The 14528-nt window shown below is 38.6% G+C and overlaps 1 protein-coding gene across 1 annotated transcript; it reads right to left on the bottom strand.

The window, feature by feature from the left end:
- On the bottom strand, positions 1-14265 carry LOC126825498 (microtubule-associated protein futsch). The gene is made up of 3 exons (XM_050555129.2): positions 14054-14265; positions 10868-11542; positions 1-9817 (listed from the first exon to the last, which is right to left on the bottom strand). Exons 2-3 carry the CDS (start codon positions 11463-11465, stop codon positions 4650-4652), a joined length of 5766 nt encoding a protein of 1921 aa, XP_050411086.1. The 5' UTR covers positions 11466-11542; positions 14054-14265; the 3' UTR covers positions 1-4649.
- Between the last annotated feature and the right edge of the window lie 263 nt (positions 14266-14528).

Genomic DNA, 14528 nt, shown 5'->3' with positions numbered 1-14528 from the left:
TAAATTAATTAATTTGTCATAAATTAATTAATTTGTCATAAATTAATTAATTTGTCATAAATTAATTAATTTGTCTTAAATTAAATATTTTGTCATAAATTAAATAATTATAATTCCCATTTAATTAAAATTGTAAAAAATCATTCAATCGATTAAGTTTTAAAAATGTTCGTATTTTTATATTATCTATGACATAATTTTACTTACTAAGGAAACAACTATGATATCCATATGCTATGACGTAAATAATATACAAAACCTACATTATATAATTTAATATTAAACAAAACAGCCATGAAAGAGAAATAAAAAGTGGTCAGAACCGTGAAATTTTTTTAACAATTAAAGCAAAGCCTCGTTCTAAATTACATTATCGACTTGTGTTGAAATCAAAAAAGAAGATTAGAAGATTATCTGTATATCCACAAATATTACAGATTACAAAATTATGGTAAACACAAGAAAAACATAAATCACTGGTTTTAACGAATTAACCATGGTAATTGAAAACTATTTTAATTATCATAAAGTATGACGGATAGAATTAATATTTTTCGACATAATAAAATCATATATGTTAATAATTAATAATTATACCTAAGAATCATCCCACGACCCCCCCCCCCCCCCAAACAAAAAAAAACCAAAAAAATAAATAAATAAAAACAAAAAACCCATAACATTTATATAATTAAAATATACATTGATCCAAATTATAAATAAGACACAATCATTACTTATTTTTGAATAAAAATGTGAATATTAAAATTCTGGCATACGCATATCTGCGTAGATTTTTCCAGGCGATAAATTATGTATACAAATATAACAAAATAAATAGTAATATCGGAAATATATTTAATATTAGGGGGGGGGGGGGTTAACGTCCACTCGACACAAACGAGGTCATTTCGGGACTAAATTAATATGGTTTAATTTTATTTCAATAATTCGCTTGCGCGTAGTGAGTGAGAGGAAACCGGGGGACCCGAAGAAAACCCACGAGGTTGGACAGGCGACCCTAGTACCCAAGATCCTTTGAAACATACAGAGGCTTGTAAATTTGTTAACAGCTACACTTGGTTGTTCGTGTTTCCGTTGAAGAGGCCGGCAGACTAGAAAGCTTAGAATACACGATTAACTGGATTTATGTGTTAATTTATTTCCCTTGTCAGGATAGAAGTTTTTAATTGGAATATATATATCCATTTTCTTTTATACATGTATACAAAATTAAAACAAATAATAATATTTTAACAGATATAAACAATTAAATTCATGATTATAAGTCAACGAAATATACAAGTATATATTGTATATCAAACACGTATTAAAGGAAACTATCCCAAAGCAATATCTAAATATATGGATGAATTAGCGAAAAAAAACCACATCTTAACTAATTTTAATTTTAATAATATATGTACTACAGAATAATATATGCAGACTATTTATTTATGTTAATCCATGTCATACGAAGCGTTGAATCCACACGCGTATTAATACAATAATCCATAATACTGATTATTACTACTTACAAAATTTCGATGCGCGGTATTATAGATATATTTAAAACTAAAGCAAACAATAATAATATCGACATTAACACACACGAACAAAAAACTCCCAAAAATTCTAATAAAACACTAAAACACAATATTAAAAAATATAAAATCAAATAAAACACTTATATCACATTTGGACGGAGTCATAAAAGGGGCGCCAATGGCCATTATGGTCATACCATATATACAATGTAATGTGTTATTAATCAAACATAGTTCTAAAAATTTACAAAAGTATAACCATTATATAAAATATTCTTTACGCATAACATCCATACGATATAATAAAAGTTCATTTACTTCAGGACATCAGATGGAAAATATGATACATATACTTCTGTCAGATATTAACCCTTAAATGCCCAATGGTTCAATAGACATTGTGCCCCAAAGCCTAGCCATGTTCACGACTGACTGTCGGCGTCAGATTCTGCTTGTTAATCGTGCTGGACTTTTTCCGACTTGCCCGTTCGTTCACATAGATGCTCACAGTAATGGACAGTAACATGATTCAGGCGTTATTTTAAATTCGTAAACACCGTAGATTAAACACGAGAGAATTCATAATCAAAACATTATATTCAAAGGGTTAGTGCTAGATGATAGGGCCAGCTCATTGTTTCGTCATAGGTCACGAGATATAAACAGAGCTACCTCTAATCCCAACCCTAGCCCTAACTCTGGACATCGCCCCAATGCTTACCCTAACCCTAACCTACACTTGCCTTAACTTTATTTACATCTCAGCGACCTTGACAAAAATTGAGCTGGCCTTATCAAATAGATTTAGCCATGTTTAAACTGCACCCCGCCACAACTCCCCAAAACAGCAGGAGGTATCTTTAATTCAGGCTGATTAAAAACAAACCCTGTTGAACACATTCCACTCAAGCAGAGTTGTCTTCCCTTGTGGTTCACTTAATATAGGATCGCGGAATCAATACGTTAAGCATTAAAATATAATGAAACTTTTTTTTGCTCTGTTTATAAAAAACCAAACCCGGGTAAACACATTCCACCAAGCAGAGTTGTCCCCCCTTGCAGTTCACATCATATAAGATGTCGGAATCAATACGTTAAACTTTAAAATATAATGAAACATTTTTTGTCATGTTTATATAAAATATACAACTTTAATATATACTAACATTAACAACAATATATACTTATTTTAATATAAAAAAAAACAATTTACAGTGAATACTGGTGGAAAATTAATACTTTTAATAAAAATCACAAATAGGAATGCTGATACAAGCTTCAAACTCTCTGTACTCAACAGCAATGGTAACAGAAAAGTTGTGAATTTGGCTAAACCCGAATGCTAAATTGTTTTCTATAAGCATGCATGTTTTTGGAATGTTGTGAGTATACATCAAATTTGGTTAAAATTTAATGCTAAATTGGTTTCTATAGATTAAAAAGTTTGGAAAAACTAATATAAATATATAAATAAATACTACACATATATTTTATTTATAACATAACAAAAATGTGGTAATTATCAACAACCCATTCTAGAAACAAATACACCAGCTGCTAAATAATTGCAGAAGTTATTTTAAAAATCTAAAATATTTACTACACTAAAAAACACCTGCTTAATCTATAAAAACAAGCACGAGCTTAATATAAACCAGTAACGAGGCATGACGACATCGCCGTCATCTTGGCATTGTGACCGTTTTATCGGTCAATCGATGCGCAATTGCCCGAGGAATAGTCGATCAGTGCTAAATGATAAGGCCAGCTCAATGTATCGTCATAGGTGACGAGATATAAACAGGGCTAGCGCTAATCACAACCCTAACCCTTGACATAGCCCCAATGCTTACTCTAACCTTAACCTACAATCTCGCCAACAATTACGTGCCCTAACCTTCTTTACATCTCAGTGACCGTAACAAAATTTGAGCTAGCCTTAACAAATAGATTTAGCCAGGAACAGGCGCGCAAAGTTAATTTATGGTGCTTTACATGGTTCTCGTGTTCACCTGGTCGTCATAAGTGGACCAGGCTTTATAAATACCGAATAATAATTGATCAACCAGAATATATTGTACTGTAGTAGTGCACTGTGTAAAGATTTGACTCGGATAAAGAAATCAAATAACGCAACATTATATGTCAAGATAAATAAATATTATTTTACAAAGTTCACATTATCTACACAAATATATACTAAATATATATAATTACGTATTACAAGTTCATGGGAAGATAAATAATATATTATTCACAGGTTGTACAAGTGGTATTTTCAAAGTATAAAAATTAATATACAACGACAGGTATATCACAAATAAATATAAACAAACAATAAACACTACAACAGTTTATGTGGGTTTATTCGCCGGGGATGTACAGTTGATATAATGACCAGAATGAAGCATTGTCTCAATCATACTTTTACACCCTAGGATCATTTATCTTGGGTTAAACCCCGGTTAGTACTAAATGATAAGGCCAGCTCAATTTTTCGTCATAGGTCACGAGATGTAAACAGGACTAGCGCTAATCCCAACCCTGACCTTAAACCTGGATCTAACCCCAATGCTTATCCTAACCCTAACCTACAATCTCACCAACAATCACGTGCACTAACCTTATTTATATCTCAGCGACCTGGAAAAAAATTGAACTGGCCTTAACAAATAGATTTAGCCGTTAAAGCCCATTTTATTTTTCTGCACCAACCGGGTTAAAGAAGACATGGGTATCTCATGCACTGTGATATGATGGAGATTTTCCTGGCCTACTGTTAATTCGATTTACATCTCGCGACCCTAGCGAAATCTGCAGTTGGCCTTAACATTTAGACCTAACCATATAAATATATTACAATAAGCACTTCCGGTAAAAGATGAATGATAGTAAATGGATATAGCATATTGATATACGTCGTCCGTATAAAACGAAAACGTTTTTTTAAATCAAGAAAAATGATGAACACGACATCCTTTCGAGGGAGATGTAATAAAAGGCAGTAAAAGTTCTAAAAGGCTGACTAAAGAAGGCAGGCAACGATGCGGGAACAAAGGGAGCTAACTCCAAATAAGAAGGGCGGCCTTGTATAAAGAAGAGTTAACTCATCAAAGCCATGACATCATCATCAGCACTACTGGCTCCGTCGTCACTAGTAACAATTGGTTCCTGACGGCCATCACCCTGGATTACTATCGGTCTTGAAGAGAATGAAACGCGTTTCCTGGGTGACTCTGGTTGTTCTGGACCGCCCACGTTCCCGTTTTCATCCCGGGTTATAATTTCATTATCGGACAAGATTGATTTCAGCTTAGACTTCTGTTCGGTTGTTTGGTCGTTCGTGTCTCCGAGTTCCAGATTAAACTCATTTTTCAAGTTTTCTAACATCTCGTTGTTGTTATCCTGCACTGTCACTTCAACAGGCTTCGTTTTAGATTCAACAGCAGAGCTTAGATCATTCAGTGTCTCTAAAAGTTTATTAGATTTTCCATTGTTGTTTAAATCACCGGATTCGAAATCTCTATCGCCATTTTCGATACGCCCATCCATATCCGAAACATCTGTCGCAACTACGTTGTCGTCTGCACCAGAGGTGTTCGTGACTTCAAAACTGGTATCGAGTTCATTCAGGTTTCTGTGCATACCCACGATTTCAGAGACAAAGTCATCGGTTGATCGCAATCGATGTAATCTCATTCTTAGTTGATGGACATCATCGTCTGATTCTTCATCCACCGCCACTTGTGCCGACATCTTATCATCGTGAAGGTCATTGAAATCACTAGGTGCAAGCACTTCACCTGGTATCGGCGTTTCGTCGTCATCAACGCAATCTTGAGGTTGCACCGGAGAGGTTTCTCCGTCTTGTAAAACAGTTTGAGTTTCTACCAAATCTTTAGACCCGTATGCTTCTGACGACTCGTCCAAAGGAGTTTCGACTGGGGTTTGGTCATCCGTCAAATGTTTAGGTACTGCTTCCCCTGACGAATCCGCCGTCAATTCTTGTTTATTTTCATCGTGACAAGCTCGTTGGTGTTCAATTTCAACTAGCGTATTAGATTCCTCAACACACCCGGAGTTGTTGTCAATTGTTGTTATTGAGGTATCCACAACTGTTTTGGTTGGAGATTCTGGTCTTTCCGTTGTGTCTTCCACGTGTTCTACAGTACCCAAAACATCCGAAATGATTTCATCACAAATCTCTTCTTTATCCCCGGTATCGTCTTCCAGCTCCCCGCGTTGGTCACCTTCTCCCTTTTCTTCAGATACAGAATCCACATTTATATCAGTTTGGTCTTCTTTATAATTTACAGGTTCTAATTCTTTCTGTATCGCATCATCGGTCTGGTTTGTTGTCGCAGATTCATGATCTGATCTGTTCGCTTCCAATAAATCATCATCATTTGAAATGTGCGTAGGTTCTATATAATCCAACGTTTGAGACTTGGCTTGAAGTGCAGATAGAGGATCTACTTCGGCGACATCATTAGAATTTTGAGCTTCTAAATCTTCATGTATGGCATCATTGATCGGGCTTGTTGTCGATAATTCTTCTGCATGATCTTCTCCCGGAATCTTTTCTATAGTAGATGCAGGTAGTTCTGATCCAGGATGAATTCTGCTGTCTGGATGAATTACATCATTAATATTTTGCAAAGCATCTGCACGCTCTTCGGTTTCGTCCAACTCATCATTATAGTCATTGTCATCTTCGGGTATTATTTTCGTTTCGGCTGTTGTTTTAACCACAGCATAAGATTGTTTTAACACTGTTGTATCGTCCATGTCAAGGCTCGCTAGACTGTTCGCAGTTGAACTATCGGGGTCTTCAGCTATCGCCGTCGAAAGGGTGACCTCGTCCTCCGCAAACTGTTCGTATACACCATAATCATTCGGCTGTTCACTGTAATAATCTGGTGCTGTCTCGGTGATTTTAAGCTGGGGTTTGTCAACCTCCATAACTTGTGGTACCGGGGATTGTTCACCAGAACCGATCTCGTCTTCGCAAGTATCTGAAATGGCTTCGGGGATTTCCTGTTCTTCAGGAACCGACAGTTCCTGGGTGTCCGATGCATTTTGTGTGACGTTGTCCTCAAATTCTGAACCAGTAGACTTTTCAGGTTCGAACGTCGCAGCCATTTCTGTTATTTCTGTCGTATCTAGTACGGCTTTTTCCACGAATTCTGACTCAGTGGCTATTTCTCCCGTTTTTACCTCACTGTCGTCAACAGTTTGGGAATCTAAATCCACGTCTGTTGCAGGTGGTACTTCAGGCGTATCGAACAATTCAGAAGATTCTAATTTCGTGCTTGTTTGTGTAAGTTGAGGGGCGTTTTCGGCTATATTGTCAATTGATTCCGGTGATTCGACAATAGTGGATTCTGTTTCTTGGATTTCCTTCTGGTCAGTAGAAAAATGAGTTTCGGACAGCTCAGATGGTTCGGAGACTATAGCTGCTACTTTGGTGGTATCTTCTGCTGTGGTGTCAGCATGGGCTATAGTGCTATCTGGTTCAACGATCTGGTCCTCTGGAAGACTGACATCATCCTGTTCTATACCACGTCCACCGACATGGCCATGGTAAAAGCCAGATACTTTCTTTGACTCCGTGTGGCTATCGAATTGATTGTGTAAGTCAAGAGGAATTTCTTGATTTTCTGGTGTCAAATGATCTGCTTCTTGGATAACCTGTTCTTCTATACTTGATTCGGAACATTCCATAATTTCCTCCTGCTCGTGTAGCCCCAACATGATCTCTGTGGTATCTTTCTTCTCGATTGGTTCCAATACTTCATATTGTTTCCCATTATTATCGGGTTGCTTTTCGTCTGGGTGATAATTTTCCAAAACATATTGCTTTAATTCTCCTGTATTAAATGTTAACTTTTGACTGTCTTCTGTGACAGTATCAGATAGTTGTTCAGCATGTATCACCGTGATGCCCTCGGATACTTGATCTTCTAGGTGCTCTTCTGTTTCGGTTATTTCCTGCTGTTCTGGCGCGACAATAGTCGTCTGTTCCACTTCGTCTGCAGCTGGCTTTTCATCATTTGGCTCGTCGGTTGTCTCAGACTGCTCTTCTAGAAGAACTGGCAAGTCTGGTCCTTCCTCCTCCAATTCGGGCAAGGCGTCAACAACTTGCTCCAACAAAGGTTTCCGGCATTCTTCGTCTTTATCGGGTTCCCGTTTCGGATGGCCTTGCTCTAAAAAAGACTGATTATTGTCATCTTTCTGTGTGCCGTCGGTATCGGGAATATTTGATTCGAGGGAAGTTTCTTCTTGATATTTAACAGTTTCGCCTGTAATTTCCGGTTTCTTAGGAACGTCCTCAGCAATTTCGTTTTGTACATCCCCTTCGCCACCACCGACTTCTTCCTCAACCTCCTCAGCTTCCTCATCTTCCTCTTCGTAGTAGCATTCCTTATCTTCCTCTTCTTTATCATGTGCTTCGGCAGGGTCTTGTATCACCGGGATCTGTTCTGAAGGAAGTTCGGTTACGTTGACTTGGTCTACTTCAACGCTAGCCTCTACAGTGGATGATTCGCCTTTTCTGTCTGGCACTGACTGTTTATCGGGTTCGCGTTTGTCAAGACTTTTCTCTAAAAAATACTGATTATCATTCCCGCTAGCCACATCGTCTTCTGCTTTTGATTCTGGCGGAACTTTGGTTTCGGCTGGTGTATCATCTTCGAGACTATTTGTAAAAAATGCTGCACCGACAACTGGTTCCTCTACTGTTTCTTCTTTCTCGGATTCTGTAACATGTTCGTCATCATCTTCAACGGGACTCTCTTCGTTTATTTCACCTTCATCCTTTCCAACTATCGGTTTAGTTTCCGCCAAAGAAGAATCACAACCTTGTGGTTCTAAGCGCATTGATTCTAAGGATCTTCTCTCTTCTGCTACCCTGTCTGGGAATATTTTACTTTGAGCTTTGGCCACTTCTGATGGGAGGCCTAAATGAGCTGGGAATGGTAGTTTAAACGGATTTTCTGTATTGGCCTCATCATCATCTTCGTTCATTATAGCGTCAACCCGGGGGTGAGCCGATCGAGGTCTCTTGGGGGATTTACATGGCTGTGGTACTGGTGGTTTAGCAAGAGCAGACTGTGGACGAATATACCCGCTTCTGGAAGTTAGCGTTGCTTTTGCTCCATTAACCTTTAATACAGGAGAAGCTGAATCGTCTGGGTCTGGTGATATTTGGGAATCACTACAGCCTCCATCGTCACTCTTTAGTCCAGAATCAACACTTCTTTTGGAATTTGTGACCCGATTTATTCGCTTTTGAGACATTTCTGGTAACAGGACCTTAAGGTCAGGATCTGGCTCGGCTTTAGCTTTGGCCTCCAGTTCCGTCTTTTTCTTCTCTGTGTCTTCTACCCTCTTCTTCTTCAACCATTCGCTGTAACTCATCTGTGACTCCTCGGTGGATTTATCTGTTCCCTCTGGACTTACTGTTTCTTCTTTGGGCTTAACTTTCAATCGGATTCGTCCTGCTGGTGATCTCTTGTACATCATTTTGCTGTTAGGGGGATGAGGAATAGGACCACTGGAAACGTTTTCGGTGTTCGTTGAAGTTGACGGCTCACCGATGGAACTCTCGCCTGCATTTTGCTTTCTAGAGCCCGATACAGGTCGCATCCAACTTTTTCCTTCAACAAACTCCATGGTCCTTTTTTCCTTTTCTTCTTGTTTCTGTTGTTCTAGCCTTTTCTGCTGTTCACGTTCTGCCTTCGCCTGTTCATACGCTTCCCTTCTCTTTCTCCTCATCCATTCCTGGACTTTTGATTTCCCAGCCTCGTGGGCCACCTGTTTAACACTTTCTCGCATCATCGAGTCCTGTCTCTTTTCCCGTTTTTCAGCTCTCTCTGTCGCCTTTTGCTTACGAAGTTGCAGGTTCTTTTTGTGGAGCCATTGCTTTATCTTTGGATTCTCTGTTTCTTTGAGCTTATGGTCTGTGGGTACATACAAACGGCCTGGTGAAGTATTAGGGGATGGTGAACCTGAACTTCTTGACTTTGAACGTTGACTTCCTCGGTCGGATGACTTCTTGCGGGATGGCCTTGTTGAACTTCTGGAGCTATTTAATGACGTCGTGTCTAGGTTGATATCGATCCTCTTGGGGCGATAACTCTCCGAGTCACTACATGTCTCCCGGCGAGATTTGGCACTTTTAGATCTGATATGACTTCGTGGTGGACGATATTTGGTGAAATGTTGAAGGGTTCTGATGGTGCTATATGCTTCATCAGAGTCACTTGGTACTGAAAATACATTTAAAACCAAATCCAAGTATAATCAAATGTTTGACATTTAAAACAGGCGAATCTGTATTAATTCATTCCTTATTTCGATTAATTTCAAAATTGTTTTTGCATGTAAGTAGAATTCCCATAAAATGGTCCAAGCCCTCAAACACGCATGATGTCAAAGTCAAGAAAATACATTGGTGCAATAATAGTGATGCCCGGGGCAAACTCCTTCATTTTGTGCCCGCAAAGTATTGGTTCTAGTATTCCGAAATGTGAGAAATGACATGTCAAAATAAATAAAGTAGGGTAGCTTGTACAACAAAGGTTAACAGCGATAATTTCACGTGTCAAAAACTTAATTCAACTCCTTGATTGGGTGTCCCACGGTGAGAGAGATGAGGTGGGTAACGTCTACTCGACTCATTCATTAAGGGTCTAACATATAGAGGACCCGGGGAAAATCCACGAGGTTTCACTCCTTCATTGGGTGTCCACTTAAAATAGTGAGAGGGATGAGGTGGGTGAAGTCTACTCGACACAAACCAATTCATTGAGGGTCTGTAGAGGACTCGGAGAAGATCCACGAGGTTGGGCAGGCGACGCTATTCCCTGTCACATAGAAGCTTGTGATCTAAACCAGTCCACTTGACTCAATGACAGACCATATTATCTTAAGCGCATGCGCTAGGCCACCCTATAATTTGAACAGCCTCAGTTTGTGGCTGATAATTTCTCACGGGTATACAAGTATTAAAAGGGGGGTGGGGTGGATGTCCGAATAGTTAGCGCGTGCGCGTTGTATCATAAGGTCTGTCATTGAGTCAAATGACGTGGTTTCGATTTCCAGGTTGTACGTGACAAGAAGTAGGGTCGCCTGTCCAACCTCGTGGATTTTCTCCGGGTCCTCCGGTTTTCTCCCACTGCTAAAGACCCCTACACGCAAGCGAATTTTTGAATTAAAAGTGAACCATATGTTGGTCCCGAAATGACCCAGTTTGTGTCGAGTGGTCGTTAAAACCCATTTCTCATACAAGTATTAAAAATCAGGACAAGCTGTCTTACCTCTGACGTGAGCTGAATGTGGTCTTTGTTTTGATCCCGTGGTATATGCGTATGGTCCTGTAGGTGGCAGACCATGACAGGAAAGGTTGTACTGTTGACGTAAGACCTCCATTTGTCCTATATGCTGGTGAGTTAAATTTGTTTTCTTCTCTACGAATTGTCTATTTAATAAACCTTCAAGTTCTATATATTTTTGTTCTATTTTTTTCTCTATGGCGCCGTCTATATTTATATGACGTCTAGGAACTTTTGGGCGTTTTCTTAATTTTTTACTCCGCCCTATCACAGAACCTTCCTCGCTAATAGTTTGAAAAGAATTTTCATTAGTATCTGAAACGTCCACGGATTCTTTTTTCTTTATTTTCCGCTTCTTTTTACTTTTGGATTTATTTTTCACTTTCTTTTTGGATTTAGATTCGCCGTTAATTTCTATGTCATCTGCGCACGTACTTTCCACTCCATTTTCACCGGAGTTGTCCACCTTGTCGACGCCATCTTCATTGTGCACGTTCTCAGAATCTGTCTCGCTGTTGGTTTCCGATGAATTGGTTGTTATTTCATCTTCATTGTGAATTTTGTTATCCGAATTTGTGGCCATGTCACCAAATGAATAGATAAAATATTTAGTTCTTTGCTTTCTTTACTATTGTAATGGAATCATTATACGTCCACGACCTGAAATATACGTATAGAAAATTAGAATCGGGTCTGTATGAATGAATGAATGAATGAATGAATATACACTGTATTAATTAATTAATTACGAGCGAATTGGAAATCAACACTGAAATGAAATGGGGTTTAACGTCCTATTTTTCTGCTCCGACTGGGCTAATGAAGACGGGGATACGTTATGCAGTGTGCTATGAGAGAAATTTTGCACTATGACCTACTCTTATATCGAATTCCAGCTGCAAAGGGATCTTTTAATTGCACGCTAATGTGTACACGAGATCTCGGTTTTTCGTCCCATCCGAACGACCTGACAACTGTCCTTGTCAGGCCCTCCGTCTTGCACCACTGACAAGGAGAAACCACGTCGGACGCCCCTCCCACCCACCCCACACCCCTTCCGCCAGCACTTACTAAAGATTGTAGATTTTTAATCAGTACAAGAAAAGGGCAAGATCCGTAATACGCCCCCTTTTTTTAAAGCTATCAATACCTAGTACATGCATGTCTGTACTATACACCCGCAATTATACATTCCAATGATTTACTATACACCCGAGTATTTAATTATACAATAGATATCTAGGTTAAGGAAATTCATAATCCTTTGTATAGAAATCATGACGGTCGTAAATCTTAATAGATCAATGGAAGTAGTTATGACTTGGTAATTGATGAATTAACGGTGCTACCAAGGTCCCTCTATTTAATACATGTTGTAATACAGTAAGTATGTATATAATAGTTACTAGGTAAATACTATGGTAGATAATACAAATATACACAGACAGCTTACTGTATATAATATCACTAATAAATACATTATAAATACATGCCATTATCATTGAATATATGCCTGGACTATTCCATTCACTCCCTATACACGTGTAATGCATAATGGTATGACATGTAGGCCACGATGTACACCTATTTAACATGAAACATATTTGTACGTACATTACTGATTGATTGTGCCGCTTAATATGTGGGCGTCCTAACGACTAAGTGTACGTCGCAACAGTTATGGTAAAATCGCAATGGCTATTTGAAATTCGCAACGGCTATTTAAACGTGACAAAGGCGAAATACATGTACCAACCATATCTCATACAAACGAGAAGTGGTATCATGTCCTGGGCAGAGTAGGCATACATGTACCTCCGAGCTTGACGCCTGTCTCTGTTGCTTAATGGAACTATTAATGGACAAACTTGTAATATTATATTTATGCATCTACAATTCGGTTATAAAATAACAATTTCAGAAATAAGTTCAGAGAGAGAGAGAGAGAGAGAGAGAGAGAGAGAGAGAGAGGGAGGGGTTTAAAGTCCATTCGACACAATCTAGGTCATTTCGGGACTAACACATGATTCAATTTCTTTCAATGATTCGCTTGCGCGTAGGGGTCTTTAGCAGTGGGAGGAAACCGGGGGACCCAGAGAAAACCCACGAGGTTGGACAGGCGACTCTACTCGTTGTCACGTACAACCGGGGAATCGAAACCACGCCAGTTGACCAAATGACAGACCTTGCGATACAACGTAACAACGTGCACGCGCTTACCATCCCCCCCCCCCTTTCCTCCTTCCGTGTACCTACAAAACAAGAGTCTTGTTTTAGAGTTTTAGCGATAATTAATCTTCTATTTCGACGAATGGACATTATCTTTTTCTTATGGTAGGAAGACATTTCTGAACGGTAAAAAGAACAGAATGAATGAATGAATGAATGAATGAATGAATGAACGAACGAATTGGAATTCAACACTGAAAGTAAATGAAATGAAATGGAGTTTAATGTCCTATACTGTTCTGCTCCGACTGGGCTAATGAAGACAGGCTTACGCCATACTACATGTATGGGCTATGAGGGAAATTTTTGCCCGGGCAGCGGCACTATGACCTACTCTTATATCGAATTCCAACTGCCAAGGGATCTTGTACGTACACGCCAATGTGTACACGGGACTTCGGTTTTTCGTCCCATCCGAACGACTAGACAGTTGTCCTCGTCAGGCCCTCCGTCCTACATCACTGACAAGGTGGAACCCACGCTGGAAAATCTGGATGAACTTTTCTCGGCCAATGCCGGGATCGAACACCCGACCTCCAGACTAGCGAGCCAGCGTCTTACCCACTTAGCCCCCCCCCCCCCCACACACACACACCGAAAGCTTTTAAGAACAGAATATCAGAAAGAAATTTGTAACATGTGAGATACCGGGAATACGTTTTTATGTATAGGCCTAGTTCAGTTTCTTTAACAAGTTTTAACAGTATAAATACACATGTAGGCCTACATGTAATATTAATATATACACGTAAACATGTAGATACAACATAGTATACTCGAGTAAGAACACATACATGTATGAACGGTAACATCGTTATACAGGATAAATATTATGAGATACAATGGGAAATACACAAAATAAAATAATAAACTGAAGTTTGACCGAAATATTTCAAGTATGTCCGTTTCTTTAAACAAGTTTTATCAATATATAATATTTACCTGTTCTTCTTGTCAAGTGTACACTGTTCAATATCCTTGAATATATATCTACAGAATAACTTCCCACTGTTTTTCACTTCAAAATCGAGATGACTCCCCTACCATTGACGGTTATCAGAACATGATAAATTACTCCATAACATCTGTTAACGAAAAACAATTCAAGTGTAACACCGATAACACATAACACGTTGTCCATACATGTTTACCGTTCCTAATATAAACAGTTACTTCTGTCATCTCACAGTTGTACTCACTCCCTCGGAAAAGTAACGGGACAATCAATCATTTTATTAATCCATTTTGGACTTTTAAATAACACAAACAATACACGAATCGTTCACGTTATATTACTTTATTTTATAAGAAAGACAAAATAAATATCTAAGCAAAACTGTAGGAAAATTACAACATTTTGGGTTATTTTCAGCGGGAGGACAAAGTAACAGCGCTCGACTTCATTTTACCGTTTTCT

This window comes from Patella vulgata, chromosome 6, assembly GCF_932274485.2.
Source record: "Patella vulgata chromosome 6, xgPatVulg1.2, whole genome shotgun sequence".
In the NCBI taxonomy this organism is placed as follows: domain Eukaryota; kingdom Metazoa; phylum Mollusca; class Gastropoda; family Patellidae; genus Patella; species Patella vulgata.
Note: the sequence above shows the minus strand (reverse complement) of the source record. Positions and strands in the feature narration are given on the sequence as shown.